The sequence below is a fragment of the Zingiber officinale genome, chromosome 3B (assembly GCF_018446385.1).
Source record: "Zingiber officinale cultivar Zhangliang chromosome 3B, Zo_v1.1, whole genome shotgun sequence".
Lineage (NCBI taxonomy): Eukaryota > Viridiplantae > Streptophyta > Magnoliopsida > Zingiberales > Zingiberaceae > Zingiber > Zingiber officinale.
Genome location: NC_055991.1, coordinates 24,620,082 through 24,644,853, shown reverse-complemented (window position 1 = coordinate 24,644,853; position 24,772 = coordinate 24,620,082). Strand labels below are relative to the sequence as shown.

The following is a 24,772-nucleotide window of genomic DNA, read 5'->3' as shown; positions in this document are numbered from 1 at the left end:
CCACATGTTAACTGAAGTAAGCGTATGAATTTTAAAATCGGCGGACAATTAATTCGCGATGCGATGAATCTTCCATCGAAGCCTTCCGATCGTCGCCTCTCGGTGTCAGAGTCGACGTGGCTCGCTCAGAGCCCTTGTATTGCTCCACCAGGGAAGCACGAGGACGTCACCTTACCTTTCTTCGACTCCCATCCCCTTCCCATGATCCCACCCTGACCGATGCCCTACTCATCGGCCGCGCCCGCGCCCAATTCCAGGCGTAAACGCTCGCCGACGTTCCCAAGCCCACAAATCAGCAAGGTCGCTTCAAGAATCGTACTCTCTTGCTGAAAGGTAAAGTGATCCTTCATGTCCGGTGTATTATCCTTTGCCGTTCTTAATTCAGTGAGTTTATTTAGTTTTTTGCTATGTGCTGATCAGGTCGTTCTCTGTGATCGAGCGCGTTTTGGGGCACTGTCTATTGCGGAAGATTCAAGTGTTTTAAGTTTTTGGGTTGGAAGGGCATGATGTCGAGCGGAGAAGTCAGGAAGGTATCCCGTCAGGATATTCAACTAGTAAGGAGGCTTTTGAATTTATTGTTAGTAGTGAATTTAGATTTTCCTTGATCTCTTTTGCTGAATTTTAATCTATTTCGAAAGTGATCCAAAACTTGTTCACTGACTATGATTACTTTTTTGTAATCTACTGGTTGCTGATTGTGAACTGAAGTAATTCTCACATCGTTGGCTTAAATTCCTTCCAAAAGTTGAACTAATAATGATGTTGTTAACCATAACGAAACTAGAATTTGTCTAAAAGACCAAGTCTACGAAATAGATAGTGATCCTGTCTGAGAGATGAAGAGATGGCGCGTTGGTGACGTGGCTTGATCGTTGACGAAGAGAAGACCTCTTGGCTTCGAGAAAACGGTTTCCTTCATATCCTGCGCATGCTCACACTCAGTTGATCCAACAAATCGTTAGTGACCAAAGGCTAAGGAAAGGATTCCTGACAAGGTCCTTCGACACTCAAGTCAGTATTATCTCCAGTGAGTAAAATGAAGAACAGTAGTGGATGCGTAGGTTTCATATGCAAATGATGCGTACCTTGCCAACGAAAAGGATCCCTCTTTATATACCACCTCTCATAACCTCCGGGATCATAAGATGACATCGTGCGTTGGAGTTTGTTAGGTGATGAAAAAAGTACAGTCCGGATGATATGCAGTAACAGTCCGAGGAATTTTTTTTTTACCCTTAGATGTACCTCTTTTGTCGTTTATGATTTAAACCCTTGATGAAATTGTCGAGGAAGTATGATGTCATAACTAACCTCTGCAAGAATTACCTAAGGAATATTTCCCGACAACTTTGACAGGCTGTTAAAATATTATCTGCTGCTTGTTTGTTGAGTATACCTCGACCGGTCCTTAAGCCTGCCTGCTTGTTTGGTTTATGTACTCGACGCTAAATATATCTCGGTCGGTCCTAAGCAGACCTCTTTTATTGAACCATTCAGTTACATTCTATATATTCCTTTGCCCTATGTCAGATTAAGCCGCTCAATCACGTCCTGCGTCACATTAATATACTTGCTAGAGAATGGTAGAGTATATTGGGTTCCCGAGAAATCCCTTTGATAAGTGTCGTATGCCTGATCATGCTTGACCGGGCGTATATGCACTTTGGTCGGGCGTACCTGGAAAGTTTTATGAAGCTGAGGACCTTAAGTCCGGACAGCCGATCACATATATGGGAATTAATGAGGCTGAGTGCCTTTAACTCGGCCGGTCTTTATTCGGCCGGTTACATATGTGGAAGCTGATGAGGCTGAGCGCCTTTATCCCGGTAGAGCTTTTTCCAGCCGGTTACACCTGGGAACTAATGAGGCTGAGTGCCTTTACCCCGACCGGACTTTATCCAGCCGGTTACATATGGGAACTGATGAAATTGAGCGCCTTATCCCGACCGGACTTTATCCTACCAATTACATATATGGGAACTGATGAGGCTGAGCGCCTTTATCGCGGTCGGACTTTATTCAGCCGATTAGAGCATACATGTCCTCTCGACTTTATGGCCAGACAAATGCACACGCACTGTTGTTTATGATCGGCATGTCGTAGAATGAGTCAGTCATTCTAATCACAATATAAGACTGGTCAACCTTAAACTTGACCTCCCTAAGATCTGACTACCCTTAAGACATTATACTCCTAGTTCGTTCAGCTTAATGACCGACTATTTTCCCCTGGCCGGATTAAAACCCGGTCTGGTTAACCCTAGGATTTAATACTGGAGAACTACTCCGATTTGAAGGGATATTACTCTTTTTTTGTAGTAGGATTGCCATGTCGTCTTGACTTTGACTACAACGTTCTGGGTCCATTTGTCATAACTCGTATCATTAGCCTCCTCTTCAAGTCTAGTCGAAGGAGGTGTAGCCGACTGACTAGACTCAAGTTTTAATTTTGCCCACTCCATCTTTTCATGCTTCCTTCCTTTTGTACCTCGGAGACTTGTCAAAATTTTCAAAAATCATTTGTGCAACTAGTTTTTCTTAGATGAGATTACCGAGGATGCGTGGGGAGGTTCATGGTCAGAGGAATAATATGGTTGTCATTTCCATCATAAATGCTTGCTTATGAGTTGAAGTCACATGGCTCGCCTTTTTGTTTTCTGAAACGACTTATGAATCACGCCTCTTTGTACGGCTCAACCGCACGTATTTCCCTACAGATCAACGACCCTCCCAACACAAGTCATTTTAATCCAACGGTGAGAATTAAATTTTACTTTATAAAATCCTAAGCGATGTGCGCTCTTCGCACTTTGCATTTCATCTTCCTTGCCTTTCTTCTCCGGCGACCCTTACTCTCCAAACTTCTCCTTTTTTCCGCCCTTAAACGACTCAGTAAGTTGTTCCCCTTCTTTTGGATTTACATCCTATTATAGCTCATGAATCATTCACCCCCCTCGGTATATCTTTACCTGTTCCACCTTTGATGATTCTAATGAGCCTTACATCCGGTCCAAGTTTGAAATCCCTAAAGAGTATACCATCGTCTTGCCTTCTTCCAACGATCGACCTCACCTTCCTCTCCCCAATCACATTACCTTCTTTTCTAACCAATTAGCGGTAGGTTTACGCTTTCCAGCCCATCCTTTTTGTTTGAAGTAAGTTGATACTTCCAAAACCCTTTGCAACAGTTCGTTCCAAATGTTTTCTGATACATGTGTGGAATGTTCATATTGTTCCGCCTATTTAACATTCCACCAACACCCCGCAATTTTTTTCTCTTCTCTTATCCCATGAAATCGGAACCTGATGCCTTTCTCTTCCAGTCCCGACCAAAGGCGATCTTCTTCGAAGATATGTCGTCTTCAAACAAAGGCCGGAAATCTTATTTCTTTTTTACCTGACCTGTAGAATGACGATCCTCTTTTCCTCCTCTTCCCGACCTAGGCCAATTCAAACAAGATCCTATTTTTGTTTCTTATCTTCCTAAGCTAAATAATCAACATTTTAGAATTCATAGGTGGCTACACGAAGACTTCCTATATCCATTTGGCTTAAGCCCCATTCACAAGAAGCTACCCCGCTCTTTTGGTAAGTTTTGGTAATTCAGTTCTTACGTTATTGCTAACTAAGGTATTTTTTGTTTTGTGCAGTGGATGCCATTTTGAAGTTCCTAGTCGATGCAGCAATTGACCTAACCACCGAAAAGATTCGCGCCAAGGAACAAGAATTGCTAACCGAATGAGGTTTACCCTTGGCTGCTTCTTCTAACGAGGCTTCGGGACACCACAGAACTGCGCCCATTGAGGCTACCCCTTTTGGAGAATTACCCCCCGATGCGCTTCCAGCGTTGGAGGTTTGTCTGGTGGAGAAGGATGTCTCCCCAAAGAAAAAACACAAAGGGCGAAAGATTACCCTTGCCCCTCCTCCCAAGAGGTTAGCGGTCCTCACAGAGACACCTTCTTTACCATTGCCTTATGCCTAGGAAGATTCTGCCTCGAAGGATACACAAGAACAATTTCCTGAGCAAACCTTATCTGTCCTTTATTCAACCCTCTTTACCCTTGGTCCTGCTCAAACTTGAGAGGACGTTCCTTTGCCGGGCAGTTCTTCAGGCCCAAGCTTCTCCGTGTCCCCTCATGTAGAGACCACCACTGCTGCCCTCGAGTGGCTTCATCAATTATCCATTATTTTTTTCCTTACCTTCTGCCCAAGCTCTACTCGCTTTAACATCCACGCCTTCTCCTACCCTCCCAATACTATTAGGAAATCGTTTAATAAATGCTTGGGAGGATACAAAAAATAGACTTAGCGAGCTTACTCCAACAGAGCCGGCAGATGAATTCTCTTATGAACAGACTAAGGTAATGTAACTTTAATTGATTGTAGTCCATCCATTCTGAAGCTCATAATTACACTCATCTTTCAGTGTTGGACAATTATCATGAGCCTTGCTCAACAAATGTACGACTTGGCTTAGGAGAACGGGTTGCTAAAGCAACGAGTCATCGAAGCAACTTCCGTGTGTACCTCTGAACGAATAAAGGAGCTAGATGCTCAACTACAAGAAGCTCAACAGTTAGCTAAACCAAGCAAGAGAAGGCAACCTAGTGGAAGATTGCCCTGAATACTTTTTAAGCTCAACTTCAATCGAAAACAAGTTCTCGGGTAGAAATGCAAAAAAAACTGGACGAGCAAATGACAGAGAACGCACAATTGTCTGCCCAACTATAAGAATTGAAGGCTTCATATGCTGTTGAACTATTTGCCAAAGAATCCTAACTAGTGACTCAAAAGGCGGAGCGAGATGCTATCAGATCTAATGACTTCTCATATTGAATCAACAGCCTGGTTGAAATTGGCAGCCTATTAGGCAGGAGAGGACGAGCGATTTGAGGCTAAGAAAAAAGCCTTGTTTCTAACACGTGACTTCAACATCCCCATTGCTGACTCCATTACTAAAGCCCTCTTCCTTGGAGCGGAAGGTGTGATGAAACAAGTAAAAGAAGGTGGATGTCTCACCTCCGATCCTCCTGCCAGTTTTTTGGATTACCAAAAGATAACCCATAGTGTTCCTCCTGATCGGTTTCCAAACCTATGGTGATCTATCTTGTTCTTCTTTATTTGTCTTCTTCAATGAATTGGATATTAATTTCTATTGTCCTAATGTAAGTTTTGGTTGAACCTATCAGATATCTTTTCTTTAAAATTTGATTGTGTAACCACTTATGGTTTTACTTAACACATGTGCACTATCTTAAGGATAATTTGAATATGTTCAGGCGAGAATCCGAATGGAGCAGGACAAGAATGCTTAAGGCCGACCATCTAGGCCGGACGAGCTATAGCGCCTAATGCTTATTCACCTAAGAACGCCCATCTTTACGACCGGTCATAAATAAAACTTGTTCAAGTTTAGTTTTGCCTGGGCTTATACTTGTTTGTACCTTAAGCTTTAGGATAAGACGAACTGCAGCAAATATTGTTTACTCCAAACAAATTGAAATTGAACCCACTCAGTACAACTTTGTCTAGGTAAACAATCAATCTCGTACAGATCCGTTCGGTCTTCAACTTATTATTCCCCGGTCAAGTCGTAAAGGCTCGTTCGAGCTTGGGATTGCCCATGCTTCTAACAGAGTTGCATAAAAAACCAGGCTCACCTCAAAAACATCACCGACACTTCGGGATGACGGCCTGTCAAATCAATTACCGCTGCAAGTTTTTAATTGGTGACACGTGTGTGCACTTCATCCTAGATATACAACTTTTCATCTACTCACTCGGTTCACAGGTGACCTTGCCTTTTCACTATTATGATTCGACAATTTAACTCAAAAAGCATTTTCGAAGAATCCATATAAAAACTTCGTGAAAAAGAAAAAACCCTAAGACTTTACCCTCTTCTTCTTATTCTTCCATATTTTTACACTTTCCATTCTCCTCATCTTTTTGTTCACTAGGGTTGAAGCTCACGATGGTATACTCACTGCTCCTCCAATTTTACTATTAATGATGCCTACAACCTTACTCTCAACTATGGGCTTCCATCCTACATGGTGATTCCTGCTAGCCAAGATCACCCCCATCTCCCTCCGCCGGAGAGTGTTGCTGTTTTTAGAGAACAAGTTATAGCTGACTTTCGTTTACCCCTCCATCCTTTCTTCGTTGACGTTAGCCAATACTTTGGCATCTCGCTTCATCAACTTATTCCCCAATCTCTTCGCATCTTAAGTGGTGCCCTTATTGTTTTCCGCTTATTCATTGTCCCTCTTTCCCCTTATTTGTTCCACCATTATTTGTTTCCCCGACAAGTAGAGGACGGTTTATTTCGCTTTTAGGCTCGCCCTAAGGCTATTTTGTTCAATAGAATTCCTGCCCAAGAAGAATGGAGAGAGAAGTATTTTTTCATACACCTTCCGAGCTTTCTGTCTTGCCCCACAACCTGGCAATCAAACTTTCTCCCTATTCTTAACTTGGGCAACCTTCGCACAGACCCAATCCTTTGCCAAGCTCTAGGTCAATTGAGAGGTTTGAAGTTTAGTTTGCTAGAGTTGACTATAGAAGGTCTATTATATGTTTTTGGGATTACTCTGGTGGATCTTGAGCTAAGCGCCACTTTCGGTAAGAAAATCCCTTAATTATTTGTTATTTCTTAACCATTTATTATAAAATTTTTTAATTTTAATTATCCATTTATTTTCATAGTGGAAGCCATTACCTCGGCTTTCCTTTTTAAAAATAATTGGCCATCGGAAGAGACTCTGAACCTTCTCATAGTTCTTCTTCCAGCGCTACAGATTCGGATACCCCTCTCATAATTATGCGTAAAAGATCCCAAGCAGAGGCTATAGGCTCGGATATACACGAACAACCTATTGCCAAATGGGATCATTTTTCTTTGGCCGAGATCTCTTTTGCTCGAGGTAAAAGCCTGAATCCAAGCTCCGAGTAGAAATAGCGATGAAAGATAAAGTCATTTCTGACCTAGATCATAAAGATACCCTGCTAGAAGAGCTAAAGCTTTCACATGCATTTGGGTCTCCTGAACTATCCATTAAGAACTTCTTGTTATTAAAACAACAAGTGGAGCTAAATACACGAGAAACCCAGCTACAATCCATGCAGGCCGAGTTGGACGCTGCAAAGGCTGAAGTAGACGCTGGCCGGATCGAGCTATCACTTTATAAAGATGAAGAGAATGAGCGTCTTGAGATTGGGATTTTATTGATTTTAAGAGAGAACTAGCACAACGACTTGTAGAAACACTTAACCATTCTGCTAAAGGGGTAATCCAATAATTACGGGAAGGTGGCTACCTACCGACAAATCCCCCCCCCCCCAAGCTATTGACCAACATCGACTTCTCAACGAGCTCCCAGGGGACCTCTTGAGCAGATTCAATTAATAATTTTACGTTATGTACCCTAATGCATAATTGTGTATAATCCTTAGAAAAAATTGAAACTATTCTCCAGAGTATGCTGAAATATACTTTTAAGATGGGATAAAATAGGCATTGAGTAAGGTTAGATGACACCTGCTTCTCATGCATATCTTCAGAACCACCAATAAGTTTATAAAGTAACTTTCATGCACCCTCATCATGTAGTATATGTTAGGAGGCACAATAAATCGACTTAGGTAGCAATGCCGAATGAAATAGTCTGACTAAACAAAATAAATTACTACCTTTAAAAAAACTTACCATAATTGATTGTCGGATTGAATAATAAGCTTAGCCCTGATTTAGCACTGAGCGACATAATCAGGTTGAATAAAGAAACTTCCGACATACTATATGCTTGCTTTTAACTTATAACCTGACCGAACGGTTCGGGGGTCCCTAACATTTCGGTCTTTAAGCTACTCTAGATATATCTTAGCTACGAGAGCATGCTCACTTATAGTTCGACTGAACGGTTCAGGAGTTTAGAATTCGTTCGATCATTAAGCCACTCTGGATTTATCTGAGCTGCGAGAGCATGTTCCCTTATAACCCGATTGAACGGTTCGGGAGTTTGGAATTTGTTCGGTCATTAAGCCGCTTTGGATTTGTCTGAGCCGCGAGAGCATGCTCGCTTATAACCCGACCGAACGGTTCGGGCGTCTGGAATTCGTTCGGTCAGTAAGCCGCTCTGGATTTGTTTGAGCCGTGAGAGCATGCTTGCTTATAACCCGACTGGACGGTTCGGAAGTTTGAAATTCGTTCGGTCATTAAGCCGTTCTGGATTTGTGCCGTGAGAGCATGCTCACTTATAACTCGACCGAATGAATTTGGATTTATCTCCGTCGCGAGAGCATGCTCGCTTATAACCTGACCGACTGGTTTGGGAGTCTGGAATTCGTTCGGTTATTAAGCCGCTCTGGATTTGTCTGAGTCGCGAAAGCATGCTCGCCTATAACCCGACCGAATGACTTTAGATTTATCTCCGTCGCGAGAGCATGCTCGCTTATAACCCGACTGAATGGTTTGGGAGTTTGGAATTCGTTCGGTTATTAAGCCGCTCTGGATTTGTCTGAGTCGCGAGAGCATGCTCGCCTATAACCCGACCGAATGGTTCGGGAGTCTGGAATTCGTTCGATCATCAAGCCGCTTTGGATTTATTTGAGTTACGAGAGCATGCTCGCTTATAACCCGATCGAACGGTTCGGAATTTAGAATTCACCCAGTCTTTAAGCCGGAGGCTATAATTTACAATTTGTATGAATTTTCGGATAAATTTGCCTGCATTCTCATTAAGTGTAAGAAATTTTATATAATATATGAGTAAATTACTGGCGTATTTGATAGGGCTGTAAATGATTTGTACTCCAGGCCTTATCCAATCTTTTGCCTTCTGCATCTTCTAGATAATAGGAGCCAAAGGCTAGCTTTTGCACCACCTTGAATGATCCTCCCCATTGTTGCTTTAGCTTGTTCACATCCTTGACCGGTTTGACTCGCTTCCAGATCAAATTGCCGACCTGAAAAAATCGAGGGATAACTCTTCTATTGTAATTTTGTCTCATCCTTTGCCAATACACTGTTAATCGAGCCCTCGCTTTGTCTCTGATTTCTTCTATAAGGTCGAGCTCCATTAAGCACCGACCACCATTGTCCTCATCATACAATCGCCTTCGATTGGATTCCACGCCAATCTCGATTGGGACAACGACCTCACCACCATAAACTAGATGAAAAGGAGTTATACTTGTCACTTCTCGAGGAGTTGTACGATATGCCCACAACACACTTGGGAGCTCATCCACCCAACTTCCTCTAACATGGTCTAATTTGATCTTAAGACCTCGTACGATCTCCCTATTGGTCACTTCTGTCTAGTCGTTACTCTGAGGGTATGCCACAGATGTAAAGGCCTGTGCGATACCATGACTTAAACACCATTCTCTGATTCTTCTGCATTGAAATTGTCTTCCATTATTTGCGACTAATTTGTGTGGAATCCCGAACTTGCAAATAATATGCTGTCATAAAAACTTGATAACCATCTGTTCAGTTATCCTAGCTAATGGTTCGACTTCTACCCATTTAGAAATATAATCTATCGCTATTAGTAGAAATCTTTTCTGAGCAGGTGCTAAGGGAAAAGACCCTACTATATGCATACCTCACTGATCAAATAAGCAAGAGACAATAGAAGTTTTCAAAAGCTCCGTGGGGTGATGAGGAATGTTCTGGTGCTTCTGATAAGATAAACAAGTTCTTACAAGTTGTGTAGCATCTGCTTGTAGATTGGGCTAAAAATATCTGGTTAGCAATACTTTCCGAACGAGGGACTGAATGCCCGCATGACTCCTGCAGAAACTTGATGAACTTCCTATAAAATATTGTATATCTTTTGGCCCTATGCACTTGAGCAAAGGACATGAGAAAATCCGCTTATAAAGCTGATCGCCAATCAAAGTGAATCGACTATTTCTTTTCTTAATCATACATGTCTACTTGTCCTCGGGTGGTAGACTACCCTGCTGTAGAAATAATATAATTAGGGTTTTCTAGTCACTTTGTAATTCCAGGTCGGCCTGTCTTTCGATACAGGCTACTAATAATGTCTGCACTACCGGTCTGTCTATATTTCACAAAATGATGGCGGAGGCTAACTTGGCTAGGTCATCCGTCGTTTGATTTTTGATCGGGGAACCTTTTGGATAACTACCTCCTAGAACTCTGTTTTGAGTTTTTCGAAGGCTTCTGTATAGTGCTTAAGTCGCTCATTATTAATTTTGAAGTGGCCTGATAACTGTTGCGCAGCTAATTGGGAATCAGAATGAATTAGAACCAGGTAGCATCCACATGTCTTGCAGCTTGTAGGCCAGCTATTAATGCTTCATATTCAGTCTCATTTTTGGTGGTCGTGTAATTTAGTTGAACAGACAGTTGCATTCTATCTTTTGAGAGGGATATCATAAGAATACCTATCCCACTACCCTGTTGAGTGGAAGATCCATCTATATATATTTTCCAGGTCTCCTCGTGTTTGGGATTCTGAACCTTTGTCAGAAAATCCGCCAAAGCCTAAGCCTTGATGACCGCTTGGGGTTGATATTGTATATCATACTCACTAAGCTCAGTAGTCCACTTGATCAACCTTCTAGAGGCCTCGGGGTTGACAAGTACTCGGCATAATGTGCTATTAGTGATTACCATGATCGGATGAGAAAGGAAATACGGATGTAACCTGCGGGGAGCTAACATCAATCCGTAGGCCAACTTCTCGAGTGCGGTATAACGACACTCGACTTCTTTCATTAACTGACTTAAAAAATATTAAGGTTGTTGCTCCTTCCCCTCTTGTCTCACCAATACTGACCCGACCGCATGATCATTAGCTACAAATACACCCACAATGTTTCACCCGCTATGGGCTTTGCAAGTATAGGCAGGACGGACAGGTAATTCTTCAGTTCCTCAAAAGCTTTATCGCAGTCGGCATCCCATTGGAGCTTGGTCGCTTGGCGGAATATCTTGAAAAAAAGTAAGCTTCGATCAACTGAACGGGAGATGAAACGAGAGAGCGTCATAATCCGGCCAGTCAATCTTTGAGCATCCTTCAGATTGCGTGGAGGGGCTATATCTTGCAGCGCTCGCACTCTGCTCGAATTAGCCTCAATTCCTCGCTAGGTCACAATATAGCCCAAGAACTTCCCCCTCTTGGCTCCAAACATGCACTTGCTGGAGTTGAGCTTCAATCCATATTGCCTTAGAGTGTTGAAAGCCTCCTCCACATTGACACATAGATCAACCGCTCAAAGGGACTTAATGAGGTTGTCATCCACGTACACTTTCATGTTTCGCCTGATCTGCTTCCGAAAGACCTTATTTATGAGCCGTTGGTAGGTAGCCCTGCATTCTTTAGTCGAATGACATAATATTATAATAATAGGTGCCCTCAGCAGTTATGAAACTGTTGTCCTCGGCAAAGGGACTTGATGATACCCCTAATATGCGTCCAGCATATAGATGAACTCGCACCCGGAAGTGGAATCCACCACCTGATCGATGCGAGGGAGCGGATAATAATCTTTCAGGCAAGCTTTGTTAAGATCTCTGAAATCGATATAGACCCCTCTTTTGTTTCCCGGCTTTGAGACCAAGACCACATTGGCCAACCGGCTCAGAAACTGAACTTCACGAATGTAGCCCGCCTCCATAAGTTTATCCACCTCATCTTTGATGATCTTGTTCTGCTCGGCTCTAAAATCCTGCTTCCTTTGTTTGATCGACCGAACGTCTGGATAGACATAAAGCACACTCTATAATCTCGGGCGACACACCCGTCACTTCTTTGGGCGTCTAAGCGAACACATCATTGTTGCACGTCAAACATTTGATAACTCTTCTTTAAGTTCAGGAACCAGGTCGACCACTATCTGAGTGGTAGCTTTCGACCGGTCAGGCTGAATATGTATTTCTTCTTTTTCTTCATAGACGAGGGCGGTGGAGTCTCCTGGATAGCATGACTTCCATCCGCTGTATCTTCCGTGTAGAGCGGGCTTCACTATCAGCATAGCACTTGCATGTCATTAGTTGATCTTCTCAAACTTCCCTAACTTGGTCATCCACGGAGAATTTTATTTTTTTGGTAGAAGGTAGATACCATCGTCCGGAATTCATTTAGGGTCGAGTGACCCAAAATGACATTATAAGTTGAGGGTGCGTCAACTACGATGAAGTTTGATCGGCGTGTCCTCATTAGGGGCTCCTCACCTAAAGATATGACGAACTTTATCTAGCTGAGCGGCTAGACCTCATTACTAGTGAATCCATATAGAGGGGTCACCATGCGTTGGAGTTCACTCGCGTCTATCTGTAGCTGCTCAAACGCCCGCCTAAAGATGATGTTGATAGAACTACCTGTGTCAACGAAAGTACGAAAAATATTATAATTAGCTATAATAGCCTTGATTATTAATGCATCATTATGGGGTATCTCCACCCCTTTTAGATCTTGGGTCTGAAGCTGATTTCAAGCCCGGCTGCCCGTTTTGTGCTGCAGCCGATCACATGAATTTTCAATCGCCAAGCGTGTGATTTTCTCACTCAGTTGTAGTCACCATCAGTCGGTCTTCCTGCTATCATATTGATGTTGCCCCTGGCGGCATTATTATGGTTCTCATCCTGCCGGATCGGGAGCTTCGGTTGGTTTCGAGTGGGAGTGGGCGTTCGATCCACTAGTGGTGGTGGCGGAGTCCTCAGTTGTCGTTCAGCCCCGCGCTGATTTCTTCTGAGCGAGCCATTCGGTCTTCGATAGGGTCGGCGGTTAGGCGACGGAGTGCGCCGGTGAAATCTTCGATTGCCACCCTAGCGATTAGCCAGCGTGTAGTAATCCCGCGTGTCATGGGTGGTCGACCGGTGAAGAGTGCACCATCGTCTTGGAGCTTCTTGAGGAGGCTTGGGATACCTTTCTTGCTCGACCCCCACATGCTGCACGACTTGGGGTCGTGGCTCTTGATGATGAGGCTGAGGGGTCGTTCGAGGTCCTCTAGGCGGAGGAGCGAGCAATGATCGGCGCTTGGGCGCCGGAGCCGGTGTGGGTGCAGGAGTATCTTTCCTCCGGGCAACTTGCACCTCTTCAACATTAATAAACTCGATTGCCCGGTCCAACAGATGATCAAAATTCCTCGGAGGTCTCCTGACCAAGGAATTGAAGAAATCATTATTGGCAAGCCCTTGGGAGAAGACGCTCCTCATGATTTCGGTAGTGGCGGAAGGAACGTCTTTGCCACATGGTTGAATTTTTTAATGTAGGACCTCAGTGACTCCTTAGGCCCTTGTTTTAGTAAGAAAAGACTCGGGGGAGTTTTTTTGGTAGCGTTGGCTGCTTGCAAACTGGTGAAGGAAAATTTTGTTGAAATCCTTGAAACGTTGGATACATCTAGCGGGTAATCGTCTAAACCACCTCTATGCAGAACCACCCTCCACTGAAGGTGGTGAGGAACACCCAGCATTTCACCCCATCAGTAAACTGATGAAAGAGGGTGGCGTGCTCAAATTTGACAAGATGATTCTCAGGATCAGTTGATCTTGAGTATTCCCCTATAGCCAGGTTTTGATAATGCTTCGACAACTTATCCTCTAACACTCTCTAAGAGAATGTGGTGCTAATGTCTTCAGGAGAACTATATCGTGCCGGAGCTTTTCCCCTTCGCCTGTCTCGGATAGGTGCTTCTCCAGAAGACTCCCGATGAGGTTCTTCTTGATCTATATGTTCAAGCGACGTGCGAAAAAGAGCCCGATAGTGTGGATCTAGTGAACGAGATGCCCTAGGTACATGGGCCTGACCCTTCTCCTATACTCCTCGCTCCCTTTGGTGAGCTGTCGCTGAAGCGACAGGGTTAGATGACAGCAAAACACTGTCAGGTGCTCCTTGTTGTTGTTGCTGTTGCATTAACTTTTGCGCTTTTGCGCTTTTGCTATGAGTAGATCTAGATCCTCTTGCGTTAACGTGATAGTGGCAAGTTTTCCAAGCTCTTCCATCTCTCATTCTCAGATTCAGGCGAAACTTCCCATAGACGACGTAAAATTTGATCCTGTCTGAGAGATTAAGAGATGGCGTGCTGGTGACAATGACTTGATCGTTGACAAAGAGAAGACCTCCTAGCTTCGAGAAGATGGTTTCCTTCAGATCCTGCGCATACTCAGCCGATCCAATAAAAAGTCAGTGACCAAAGACCAGGCTTTCGACGCTCAAGTCAATACCATCTCTGGTGAGTGAAATGAAAAACAGTAGTGGATCTGCGAGAGCGTAGGTTTCAGATGCAAATGATGCGTACCTTGCCAACGGAAAGGATCCCTCTTTATATACCACCTCTTACAAGCTCCGTGATCATGAGATGACATCGTGCATTGGAGTTTTTTAGGTGATGGAAAAAGTACAGTCTGGATGATATGTAGTAACAGCTTGAGGATTTTTTTTTCTACCATCAGATGTACCTCTTTTGTCGTTTATGACTTAAACCCTTGATGAAATTGTCAAGGGAGTATGATGTCATAACTAACCTCCGCAAGAAGTATCCAAGGAATATTCTCCGACAACCTTGACAGGCTATTAAAATATTGTTTGCTACCTCGGCCGGTCCTTGAGTCGGCCTACTTGTTTGGCTAATGTACTCGGCGCTAAATATATCTCGGTCGGTCCTTAAGCCGACCTCTTTTATCGAACCATTCGGTTACATTTTATATATTCCTTTGCCCTATGTCAGATTAAGTTGCTCAATCATGTCCTGTGGCACATTAATATACTTGCTAGAGAATGGTGGAGTATACCGGGATCCCGAGAAAGCCCTTTGATAAGTGTCGTATGCTTGATCATGCTTGACCGGGCATACGTGCACTTTGGTCGGGCATACCTGGAAAGTTTTATGAAGATGAGGGCCTTAAGTCCTGACAGCGGGTCGCATATATGGGAATTAATGAGGCTGAGTGCCTTTAACTTGACCGGTCTTTATTCGATCGGTTACATATGTGGAAGCTGATGAGGCTGAGCGCCTTTATCCCGGCCGGGCTTTATCCAACCGGTTACACTTGGGAACTGATGAGCCTGAGCGCCTTTATCCCGGTCGAACTTTATCCAGCCAGTTACACATGGGAACTGATAAGGCTGAGAACCTTTATCCCGGCCGGACTTTATCCGACCGGTTACATATATGGGAACTGATGAGGTTGAGCGCTTTTATTCTGGTCGGGCTTTATTCGGCCGGTTAGAGCATACATGCCTGTCCGACTTTAAGGCCGGACAAATACACACACTGTTGTTTATGATCAGCATGTCGTAGAATGAGTCAGTCATTCCGATCACAATGTAAGACCGGTCAACGTTAAACTTGACCTCCTAAGATCTGGCTATCCTTAAGACATTATACTCCTCAATTCGTTCGGCTTAATGATCGACCATTTTCCCCTAGCCAGGTTAAAACCCGGTCTGGTTAACCCTAGAATTTAATACTAGGGAACTACTCCGATCTGAAGGGATATTACTCTTTTTTTGGAGTAGGACTGTCACATCCTCTTGACTTTGACTACCACGTCACCTTCTGGGTCCATTCGTCATAACTTGTATCAGATAGGAACAAAATATAAGCAGAGAGAATTGATCTACCAAACCAAAAGAAGACTTGAACAAATTCCTATCTGTAGGTAATTTTGTCAATTGCTTTTACTATAACTTACAAATTCCACCATTTCCCCAAAGTTTACATGGTATCAAAAGTCAATTTTGATCTTTATTGTTTTCCTTGTTTTCTTGGTTGGAGGGGAGGCTGCAATTATCACTTGGCCTGCCCTCCCTTTTGACATTTCTCTTACTGCGTTGTCTTGTTGATATGGTGATCCGCAACGCTTCATTTGCCGTGCCACCACAACCTCCCCTGCCCATCACAAATGCACTCGTGAGGTGCTTCATGAGTTCTTGGCTGATGCTTTCTCTGAGTCCTTCCTTCCCTTTCCATCATCTAATTGGCTTGGTAAAGCAGCTTCCTTCACCCGACACTATGTTCTCTAATTGCATCCACCCTTGCTCACCTCTATATTTGGCTTCCTGTCTCTTGCCAACCACTCTGTCACTCCCTACATCTCTTCTACCCAGATCTTACACTCAAAAACCAAGTCTATGCAACAAAAATACTTCAGATTCCATGATGTTTATACTCAGTCTCATCATTGTGCTACTTTATGATTATGTTTGGAGTATATTGCTATTTTCTACTAAAAAACTAAAAACACATAACTCATGCCACAAGTCCATAATGTTTTGGCACGCCAAATATTTGAATCACTTGACTGTGTGTACTCCGGCATTAAACTTTGAGTCGTTTGCTTCTGATTCCTCAAAGAATTGGAGGACCCACAATATCTAATGGAACATCTATATAATTTCTACTATATCATGTAATATTTGCATGCATTTCTTGCTTGTTCATTAGGTGGCACTATGTTTGAATTTAAATGGCATTACATTTTATGTTACTGGGTCACAAACAGGCCATTAAATTCTGTTCGATTATAGTACTTTGGTAATCTGGATAAATGCATAACATCCGATGCTTTTGCAAATCGTATGTGAATTCATGTAAAATGGCAATCAAATTATTCTTGTTAGTCTAGACCATGGTTTGTAAAATCGCAATCCGGATCATAGGATCGGACAATCCTATGATCCAGAATCACTAAAATGATCCGGATCTATTGGGGATCGGTTTTTTGGTGGAATCAGAACTAGATCTGGAATCATATAGTATTGGTGGAATTGACAAGATCTTATGTTACAAACGATTCGGATGCGGCACTGAAACCAAGCGTCCTTGTCGATTTCTTGACGGGTAGCAAGCGGAGGGGATGCAAGGAGGCAGTGTAGGCACCTTGTGCAGGGGACAAAGAGGGGAAGGCGTTGGCGGCAACATGATGCGCGAGTACACTGGTGAGGCTGTGAGGGGAACAACGACGGTGAGCACACAGACGAAGAGGGGAAGACATCTGTCAACAGCTGGCAGCAACAATGACATGGAGGGGAGCGACGAGCACAGGTGAGAGGAAGCCTCGGCCTCTCGCAGGTGAGAGAAGAGGAGACGACACAATGATTTTTGAGAGGAGAGGAGACGATATAGTAACGTTAGATTTTTAATTGAAACTTTAGTTAATTGATTCAGTCAACTCTTAATTTAACTGAGATAGTCTAAATAGACTTTCTTAAACCCTAATTGAATTATTCTATTAATATATATATAAATTTATTTTAAAATTATAAATAAATATTATTTATTTATTATATATATTTTCAATCCATTATTGCCATTAATATCATTAATATTATTATTATTAATTTGATTTAATTTATTCTAAAGGGAATTTAATCAAGTATAAAATTGATTTAGTCTTCAATGATCAATTTGATTATCCTATCAAATACTAAATTAAATTTTAAGGATTTTTGATAGGATCGTACGATTCTACGATCCGATCCCGACCGATCTAATTCTGATCTCAAATTGATTTTGTGTAGGATCGCGACCCTACCAACTATGGTCTAGACTTCTATGCTTTCTTGTTACATACTACAGGCTAATGATTTAGTTACCTTGATTTAATGGTGTGCAAATTCTAGTTGAATTCGAATTTTATCAGCAAACGGATGAGTATGATGAACAATTCTGTTAGTTTTATTCCATTTCTAAAACTCACTTGCCTCTTTACTTTTCTGTTTTAAGATATAGAGAAGATTGGTTGATTATAAAGTATATACACCTTAGATTTTTTTAATGTTAAATAAATAGTTGGTTTACATCAGTTTTTTTAGTGTAGGCCTGATTTGCTAAATTTCCTTCTCAATTTTCAGGTTCAGAATCTTATTGAACGATGCCTGCAACTGTACATGAACCAGAAAGAAGTAGTTGACACTTTGTCTCTCCAAGCAAATATAGAACCTAGTTTCACTGAACTTGGTAATTCTAAACAGAACATCCTGTTTCATTACGATTCATCTGTTTTTGGAAAACTGTATAGGGGATTGTGTTTGTCTGATTTTTATTCATTTGGACCAACAAGTTATTTAATATATAGCTTATTTTCACACTTGCCGATGTCATATCAGTCTTGTGATTGATTGTCCTTCAGCATTTATATCCACTATTCTGATCAATATAATAATCTATGTTTGTCCCAACTGGTTGGAGTCAGCTACATGGACATTGTCTTCGCTCCTACAAGTTTATATTATTAGTAACTACAAAATCTCTGATCAATATATTTTTCTTTTATCTCTCACGCCTTAATTGATTTAATTTGCAAAGTATTGTATCCATAGACCATCAACATATCAATACTCTCCTAATCTTATTTTCCTCTTATTTTATTGTCTATTCCAGATTGCTTCTTGATAGCAATATTTGACTTTGATTTTGTCTTGCCTAGAAATCCTACATATCTATCTTAATATTCTCATGTATCCAACAAACAACTATTTTGATTTTGATAGCAATATTGTATGTCTGCCAATGGTACATGAGATCTGCCATGTATGTCTGCCATCTAGAAATCAACACTCTGATTTAGAAAGTATCTCTGATCATACCATTGACTCATAAAATTTTCTTAATATTTTGAATTAAAAACACCAGATCTGCCATATTGATAGTTGGTTCAACTTTTAATTGGTTTCATTTTTGATGAAGATCCATGTTTTGTTGATGTACAGTTTGGCAAAAGCTTGAGGAAGAGAATCAAGAGTTTTTCAAAGCTTATCATGTTAGATTGATCCTTAAGAACCAAATAGTGGTTTTCAATAAGCTTCTTGAGAAACAGGTTGAGCTTATGCGGAAAGCATGCCCTCCAGGAGTTGCTGTCTTACCCTTTTCCAATGGCTCTAATTCTCTAGCTTGTACGGCTATTTTCATGTTGTGTTTTATTTTTTGTAATTATTGTTAATTCCTTTTTCTTCTATATTAGTTTGCTTTTATGTCTTTGGTTTTGAAATTCTCTAGTTAGTTGAAAAGGGTGAGTCATTTAGAGTAGAAGGTAAAGGGAGATGAAAGAAATTTTACATTACATGATAGTTAAAAGTTATCTTGGAAAATCTAATGCAGTACATTGAGTTTTATGGTAGTATGAGATGAATATGAATTCCAAATAGTTGGAATTTTTGCACATAACTTGGTTTGTTTGTCTCATCTAAATCAACCATTTGATCACAATCTCTACACTTTAACCCTTAGCCTTTACTATCCTTGGTACAGGAAGATTTAGGCTCATTAGGTTCAGAAAACAGTGACATTGTTAAAAAGTGAAGTAATGGAATTTTAACTGCACACTATCTGAGAAGAAATGGAAGTTCTTTGCTAAGAGCATCCACACCAGCTTCCCTATCTAAAATATATAATTTAGGATATGTCTTACCCTTTTCCAATGGCTCTAATTCTCTAGCTTGTACGGCTATTTTCATGTTGTGTTTTATTTTTTGTAATTATTGTTAATTCCTTTTTCTTCTATATTAGTTTGCTTTTATGTCTTTGGTTTTGAAATTCTCTAGTTAGTTGAAAAGGTTGAGTCATTTAGAGTAGAAGGTAAAGGGAGATGAAAGAAATTTTACATTACATGATAGTTAAAAGTTATCTTGGAAAATCTAATGCAGTACATTGAGTTTTATGGTAGTATGAGATGAATATAAATTCCAAATAGTTGGAATTTTTGCACATAACTTGGTTTGTTTGTCTCATCTAAATCAACCATTTGATCACAATCTCTACACTTTAACCCTTAGCCTTTACTATCCTTGGTACAGGAAGATTTAGGCTCATTAGGTTCAGAAAACAGTGACATTGTTAAAAAGTGAAGTAATGGAATTTTAACTGCACACTATCTGAGAAGAAATGGAAGTTCTTTGCTAAGAGCATTCACACTAGCTTCCCTATCTAAAATATATAATTTAGGATAAAAAAGTTACTTTATTAAATTTGGATATCTGCTTTTCAATACACCATATATCAGCTTTCCTATTTCTTCTCTCTCTTCTATAATATTTAGGGAATGAAATCCATTTCCTAAATTTAGAGAAGTACTGTTCATAAATGCATAATTTAGGGAATGAATAGGGTAGCTGATGCAAAGAATTTTTAGCTACCCCATCCAAAATTTAGGGTAAAATTTTTTAATAGGGTATCTGATGTGGATGTTCTAATAATTTAGTTAGAACACTTGTCACTCTATAGACACCACAAAAAATTAAAGAAATTCTTGGTTTGAGGACATAGCTCAACAGTCCCCCATAGCAATATCCTCAATAGGGAGCTGAGGGTGAAACTTTTGAATTAGCATGAAATAGTTAGAGTTTAATTAATAAAAACAATTGAACAGAGACCAAAATAACTTGAATATCCATGATGCTTCTAACTTTCTTGGGTTTGAAGTTTTGACTATCTCAACCTCCTATGTCTGACTGCTTGATTTTTCTGATTTTTTATAAAATTTTTCAGTTAATGTCTTTTTTCATAAGTATTATAATCCATGTGGACAATTTCTAATGACCTTGACTATGTCTTGACATATTTAAATTACATATCCATGAAGTGGAATGACATCTGAGAGTTGCTGGATTAATTTGACATTGACAAAAGGGTTCTTCAATGAAAGAAAGTATCATTGTATTCCACCAATCAATAAATCTAATTCTTTTATTTTTTTTTCCAGATCATCAAAATCCATCATGCTATTTGTCTCAGCATGCATCCACTTCCTCAAGGCCAGATTCCATGCCTTACAATGAAGAGTTTTCAAATCCTCTTGTAAATGCTAGAACCTCAGGGCAACCTGGCAGTGATCCATCTATTCTTTCTGGGAGCATGAATGCCTCGAAAAATGTCTTTTCATCACATAGAGACAGCATTGGGAGGATTCCAGGAATGGGTGGGATGACAGTGAAGTCAGAGCCAATCTATTCAAATGATGAGTTTCCCTTTGGTAATGATAGCACTATCTTGGAACCACAATCATTAGCAGATGCTTCGGTTGGATCTTTTAGTAGCTCAGAGTTGAGTGGACAACATATACACAATTCTCTCCTTGATATGGATACATCTTCATTTGGATTTAGTCAGATGCCCAGAAACTTCAGCTTTTTAGATTTAACTGACGACTTCAATCATTGTGCTGGTTTCTTTCAATCACAACACTTCTATATAGAATTTTTTTTTATCGACATATTATACTAATTTATTTGTTTTTTTTATAGATATATTAGAGAATTACGCTAGATCTCCTTATATTCCACCTGATTCAAATGATTTCTCCAGCTCTCCTCCATCAAGGGAATTTAAAGGTATTATGTTGCTGCATGCTTCCTTATTTCTTTGTCTTGTCTATATATTTTTCGACCTTGAGTTATGCAGCTTTTTTCTTACTTCTGTTAAGAGGAAGACCCCAAAAGGCTTGACACCAAATCCGAAGGAGTAAGTTATGAGGATTTTGGAAGTGGCTGACTAACGTCATGTGGCATCTTCCAAGGTAACTTTTTCCATGTGTGGGCCAACCTACCTTCACTTTTCATGAAGAGAATGATTCATGATCACAGGAACTGAATGATAAAAAGACTATATTACTTGCTAGCAATAAAATAGGGGAACCATTCAGTTAGTACTTAGTAGTGTGGCTGCAGATACGAACAATTACACAGGGCACAACATACATGCCACAATTGAATGTCAGTCTTAGCTTGCATTTAGGTGTTATTTATACCGAGAGGTATTTTTGCAAAGAGTCATCACGTTGTTTTGTAAAGTGAATCATCCTGAATTTGCTTTTTTCTCTATCCAGTCACTCTTTTCTGCAGAGATTCATCACAACCAAATGCTTTTTATGCATCTTTCTCCTGATGCTCCGTTCTGGGTACACCAGGAGCTTCTTTTATTATCTTTTGTCTTTACTTCATGTGTTATTGTTCTGTCCATCAGACCGATTCAAGAATGGCTAAGCATCTAGTGGAAACTAAGAAATTGTTATACAAGCAATTAACTGTAGACGTGCTCAAGCAGCACTCTGTGATGTGAGTTTCTAGTGTAATGGATATTGTTCCAACACATTTGGTATAATCTAATTGCAGGTTGATCAGGCATCTGTACGTTCCAAATGACAGATTCTTATTCTCCAGGCACCAATGGATTCTATTAAAGTTGTCTAGCTCTAATGCCGCATGACAGCTGCTAAATGCTTACTCTTCGCTGCTATTTGAAACAATTTGCAGACGTTATTATGTAGCTAAGAACACCGGCGATGAAGAGTGCGAGCAACACCTTCATGTTGTGGCCTGTTGTGAGACTTGGATGGCGCTGCTTCATTCCAATGTACATATGTTTTGCCTATGTTGTTTCTCTATCCATCCATTGCAATGTGCAAGTTTCTTTGTCTGTTGAAGAACGTGCGAGAATGCTTGCATTTTAATGCCAGTAAAGGCTGGAATTCCCATGTTGACTCATTAAGCAGCACTAAGTGGAATTGTTAATATGATATCGTTATGCATGGTTAAATGAGTTAATTAGGAGCGTAAATGAACGAGTCGAATTGGCGGAATAGTACAAAAATATTAATATTTGTATTCAAACTTGAAAAATATATATGATATTGGAATTCAATTCAAAGTTTGAAAAAATTGTTTTCTATGAACTAGTAATTTGCACTTCTATATTTAAAAAATAATACTTGACCTCATTTGAATTGAAGTTAACCAGAAATAAATGGTCAAAATAACCTATCACCTATATTCTAATTCTGAACGGTAAAATTGTTCTGATGGAAATATTTTTAACTTTATACTTTTAAATAAAAAAAAATAAAAAAAAGAAATTCTTAGGTGACGTGACCGTTGAAAGCTTAACTTTAATCTAATTTTTTTTAAGGTGAAATTGTTGAAGCCTTGTACTCCTTTTATTTCATCCATAAGAAGAGAATCTCATCCATCATTTTTTTCATGCAAATAGTAGTTGACATCAATTAGATGTTAGAATTTACGTGATATATTAAGATTTTTGAATACTAAATTTGTAGTCACAACAGCCTATAAATTTCTTTCCTGGATTGTGTAATGTCTTTAATATGTGTATTAGTGTATGCCATATTTGATGATGATGAGGAGATTTTTAATGATGAATTTTGTTACATTTTTATTTAATTTTGATTTATCAATTTAAAATTTTAGTTCTTTTTTGATTTGGTGAGATTGATGGAATGACTTTCTACTTTTCTATTATTTTATGCTGATACATATATAAATTTTGTGAGGGTTTTTTTTGCTAAGAATAACTGAGATTTTTGACCTATATATAGATTAAGTTTGGTTAAGGTTAAACTTTTAATAGTCATGTGAAATTTTTTATTTTTATTTTTCTTATTTGTCTACAATTCTGGGGTTATTTTTCAATAAGTATTTTTTAGTTAAAATAATTTCAACATTCATAATTAGAGTTTAGGTCAGTAAAGTAATGAGTTATTTTGGTTTTTTTTTTTTTTTTTTTTTTTTTTTTGACTTCGAGTCAAAGTCAAAGGGAGTTAAGTATTATTTTTTTAAAAACAGACTCAAACTACTAGTTGATAAAAAATACAGGGACTTGAAGTTATTTAGCCTATAAATAATTTTGATTCGAGTTCAATTCGAATATTAATTTGAACATAATTGTATTATAGTACAAAATGATTTATATTTGAGTTCGGTTCTTAATTTGAGCATCTTTAAATTAAAATTATAAAAATAATTAGATTTTGATTTGAGTAGGTTTGAGTGGTGTGTGAGCAATTAAATGAAATATTATAAATTTAAATTTAATTTAAAAAATTATCAAATATATTTAAGTTGGGATCGAATTAGATAATTTTAAAAAACTCACGAATTCGTTAGCAGCCTAGAGATGCATCAGGTTCATTTTGAAATAATTAGCTCCAGTTGTGCCTGTGCAGGACACGAATGACGTATGGTTTCCTTGGTGGCAACTAAAAACCTATTCCCTGTCTGAGAGTAGACAAGCGAGCTCCACGTCTGCCCTGGGCAAGCCACACAATGCTTTTCTAGTTCGACAATTTATCAAATGACGTACTCATATTTGTGAACTGATCAAAAGACATATTATATATTTTGATATTTACTAAAGGACACATTTAATTTATTACCATTCTCATTTTAACCCTCAATTATTGCTCTCTTCTCTTTCCTCTCACTTATATATATAATTTCACTTCTCTTTCCACTCTCATATGCATGCAACTTCTTCTCTTTTTTCTCTCTTTTGGATGCATACATGTATGCACAAATTAAACGAACAAAAAAATCTTTCTCGAACTTATAATTTAATTAAAACACTTGCATAAAAGAAATACAAGAAGGACTAAAAGACAGAGGCACACGGGTTTACTTAGTTACAACCAGGGAGGTTGTTAATCCAAGATAGTGAAATCACACTAATTTCTTCTTCAGGTGGAGAAGCCATTTTACAACAATGAAAGCACAGAAAAGACGAAGCTAAACAGAAATGAAAGCGTCTACAAGTGTTGCTTGAGTATTTCTTGTTGTTGTTAGTTTTTGGGAGCAGGGATGCTTATATAGCCCTGCTCAGGGCGCCTGGAATGAGATAAAACTTTATTCCTGACGCAACGTTCAAACGCCATGTCGAATTGGCTAAGAATTGGGTTCCAGGCGTCCGGAAGGATTCCGGGTGCCTAGAGTCCGGGCACCCCGAGGCCAAAAATCAACTTTTCTTGATTTTTGGTCTCGGTCTCCTACTCCAGTTCCTCTTGCATTGG

The 24,772-nt window shown here is 39.9% G+C and overlaps 1 protein-coding gene and 1 long non-coding RNA gene across 5 annotated transcripts; both read left to right on the top strand.

Moving 5' to 3' along the window:
- Positions 1-32: 32 nt before the first annotated feature.
- Positions 33-22,501, top strand: LOC122056217. 4 transcript variants are annotated; one of them, XM_042618053.1, is made up of 8 exons: positions 39-333; positions 421-554; positions 17,832-17,937; positions 18,690-18,872; positions 20,678-21,133; positions 21,219-21,305; positions 21,398-21,490; positions 22,086-22,501. In XM_042618053.1, exons 2-7 carry the CDS (start codon positions 504-506, stop codon positions 21,463-21,465), a joined length of 951 nt encoding a protein of 316 aa, XP_042473987.1. In that variant the 5' UTR covers positions 39-333; positions 421-503; the 3' UTR covers positions 21,466-21,490; positions 22,086-22,501. The 4 variants fall into 4 exon arrangements, 2 of the variants coding, with proteins under 2 accessions (XP_042473987.1, XP_042473986.1); XM_042618052.1 differs by having other exon boundaries at positions 42-333; positions 20,678-21,139; XR_006133068.1 differs by having other exon boundaries at positions 33-333; positions 421-530; positions 21,219-21,490.
- LOC122056219 lies at positions 3,254-5,286 on the top strand. Its single transcript, XR_006133070.1, has 2 exons — positions 3,254-4,361; positions 4,427-5,286. It is a non-coding gene; the product is annotated as an uncharacterized LOC122056219 (long non-coding RNA).
- Positions 22,502-24,772: the final 2,271 nt, after the last annotated feature.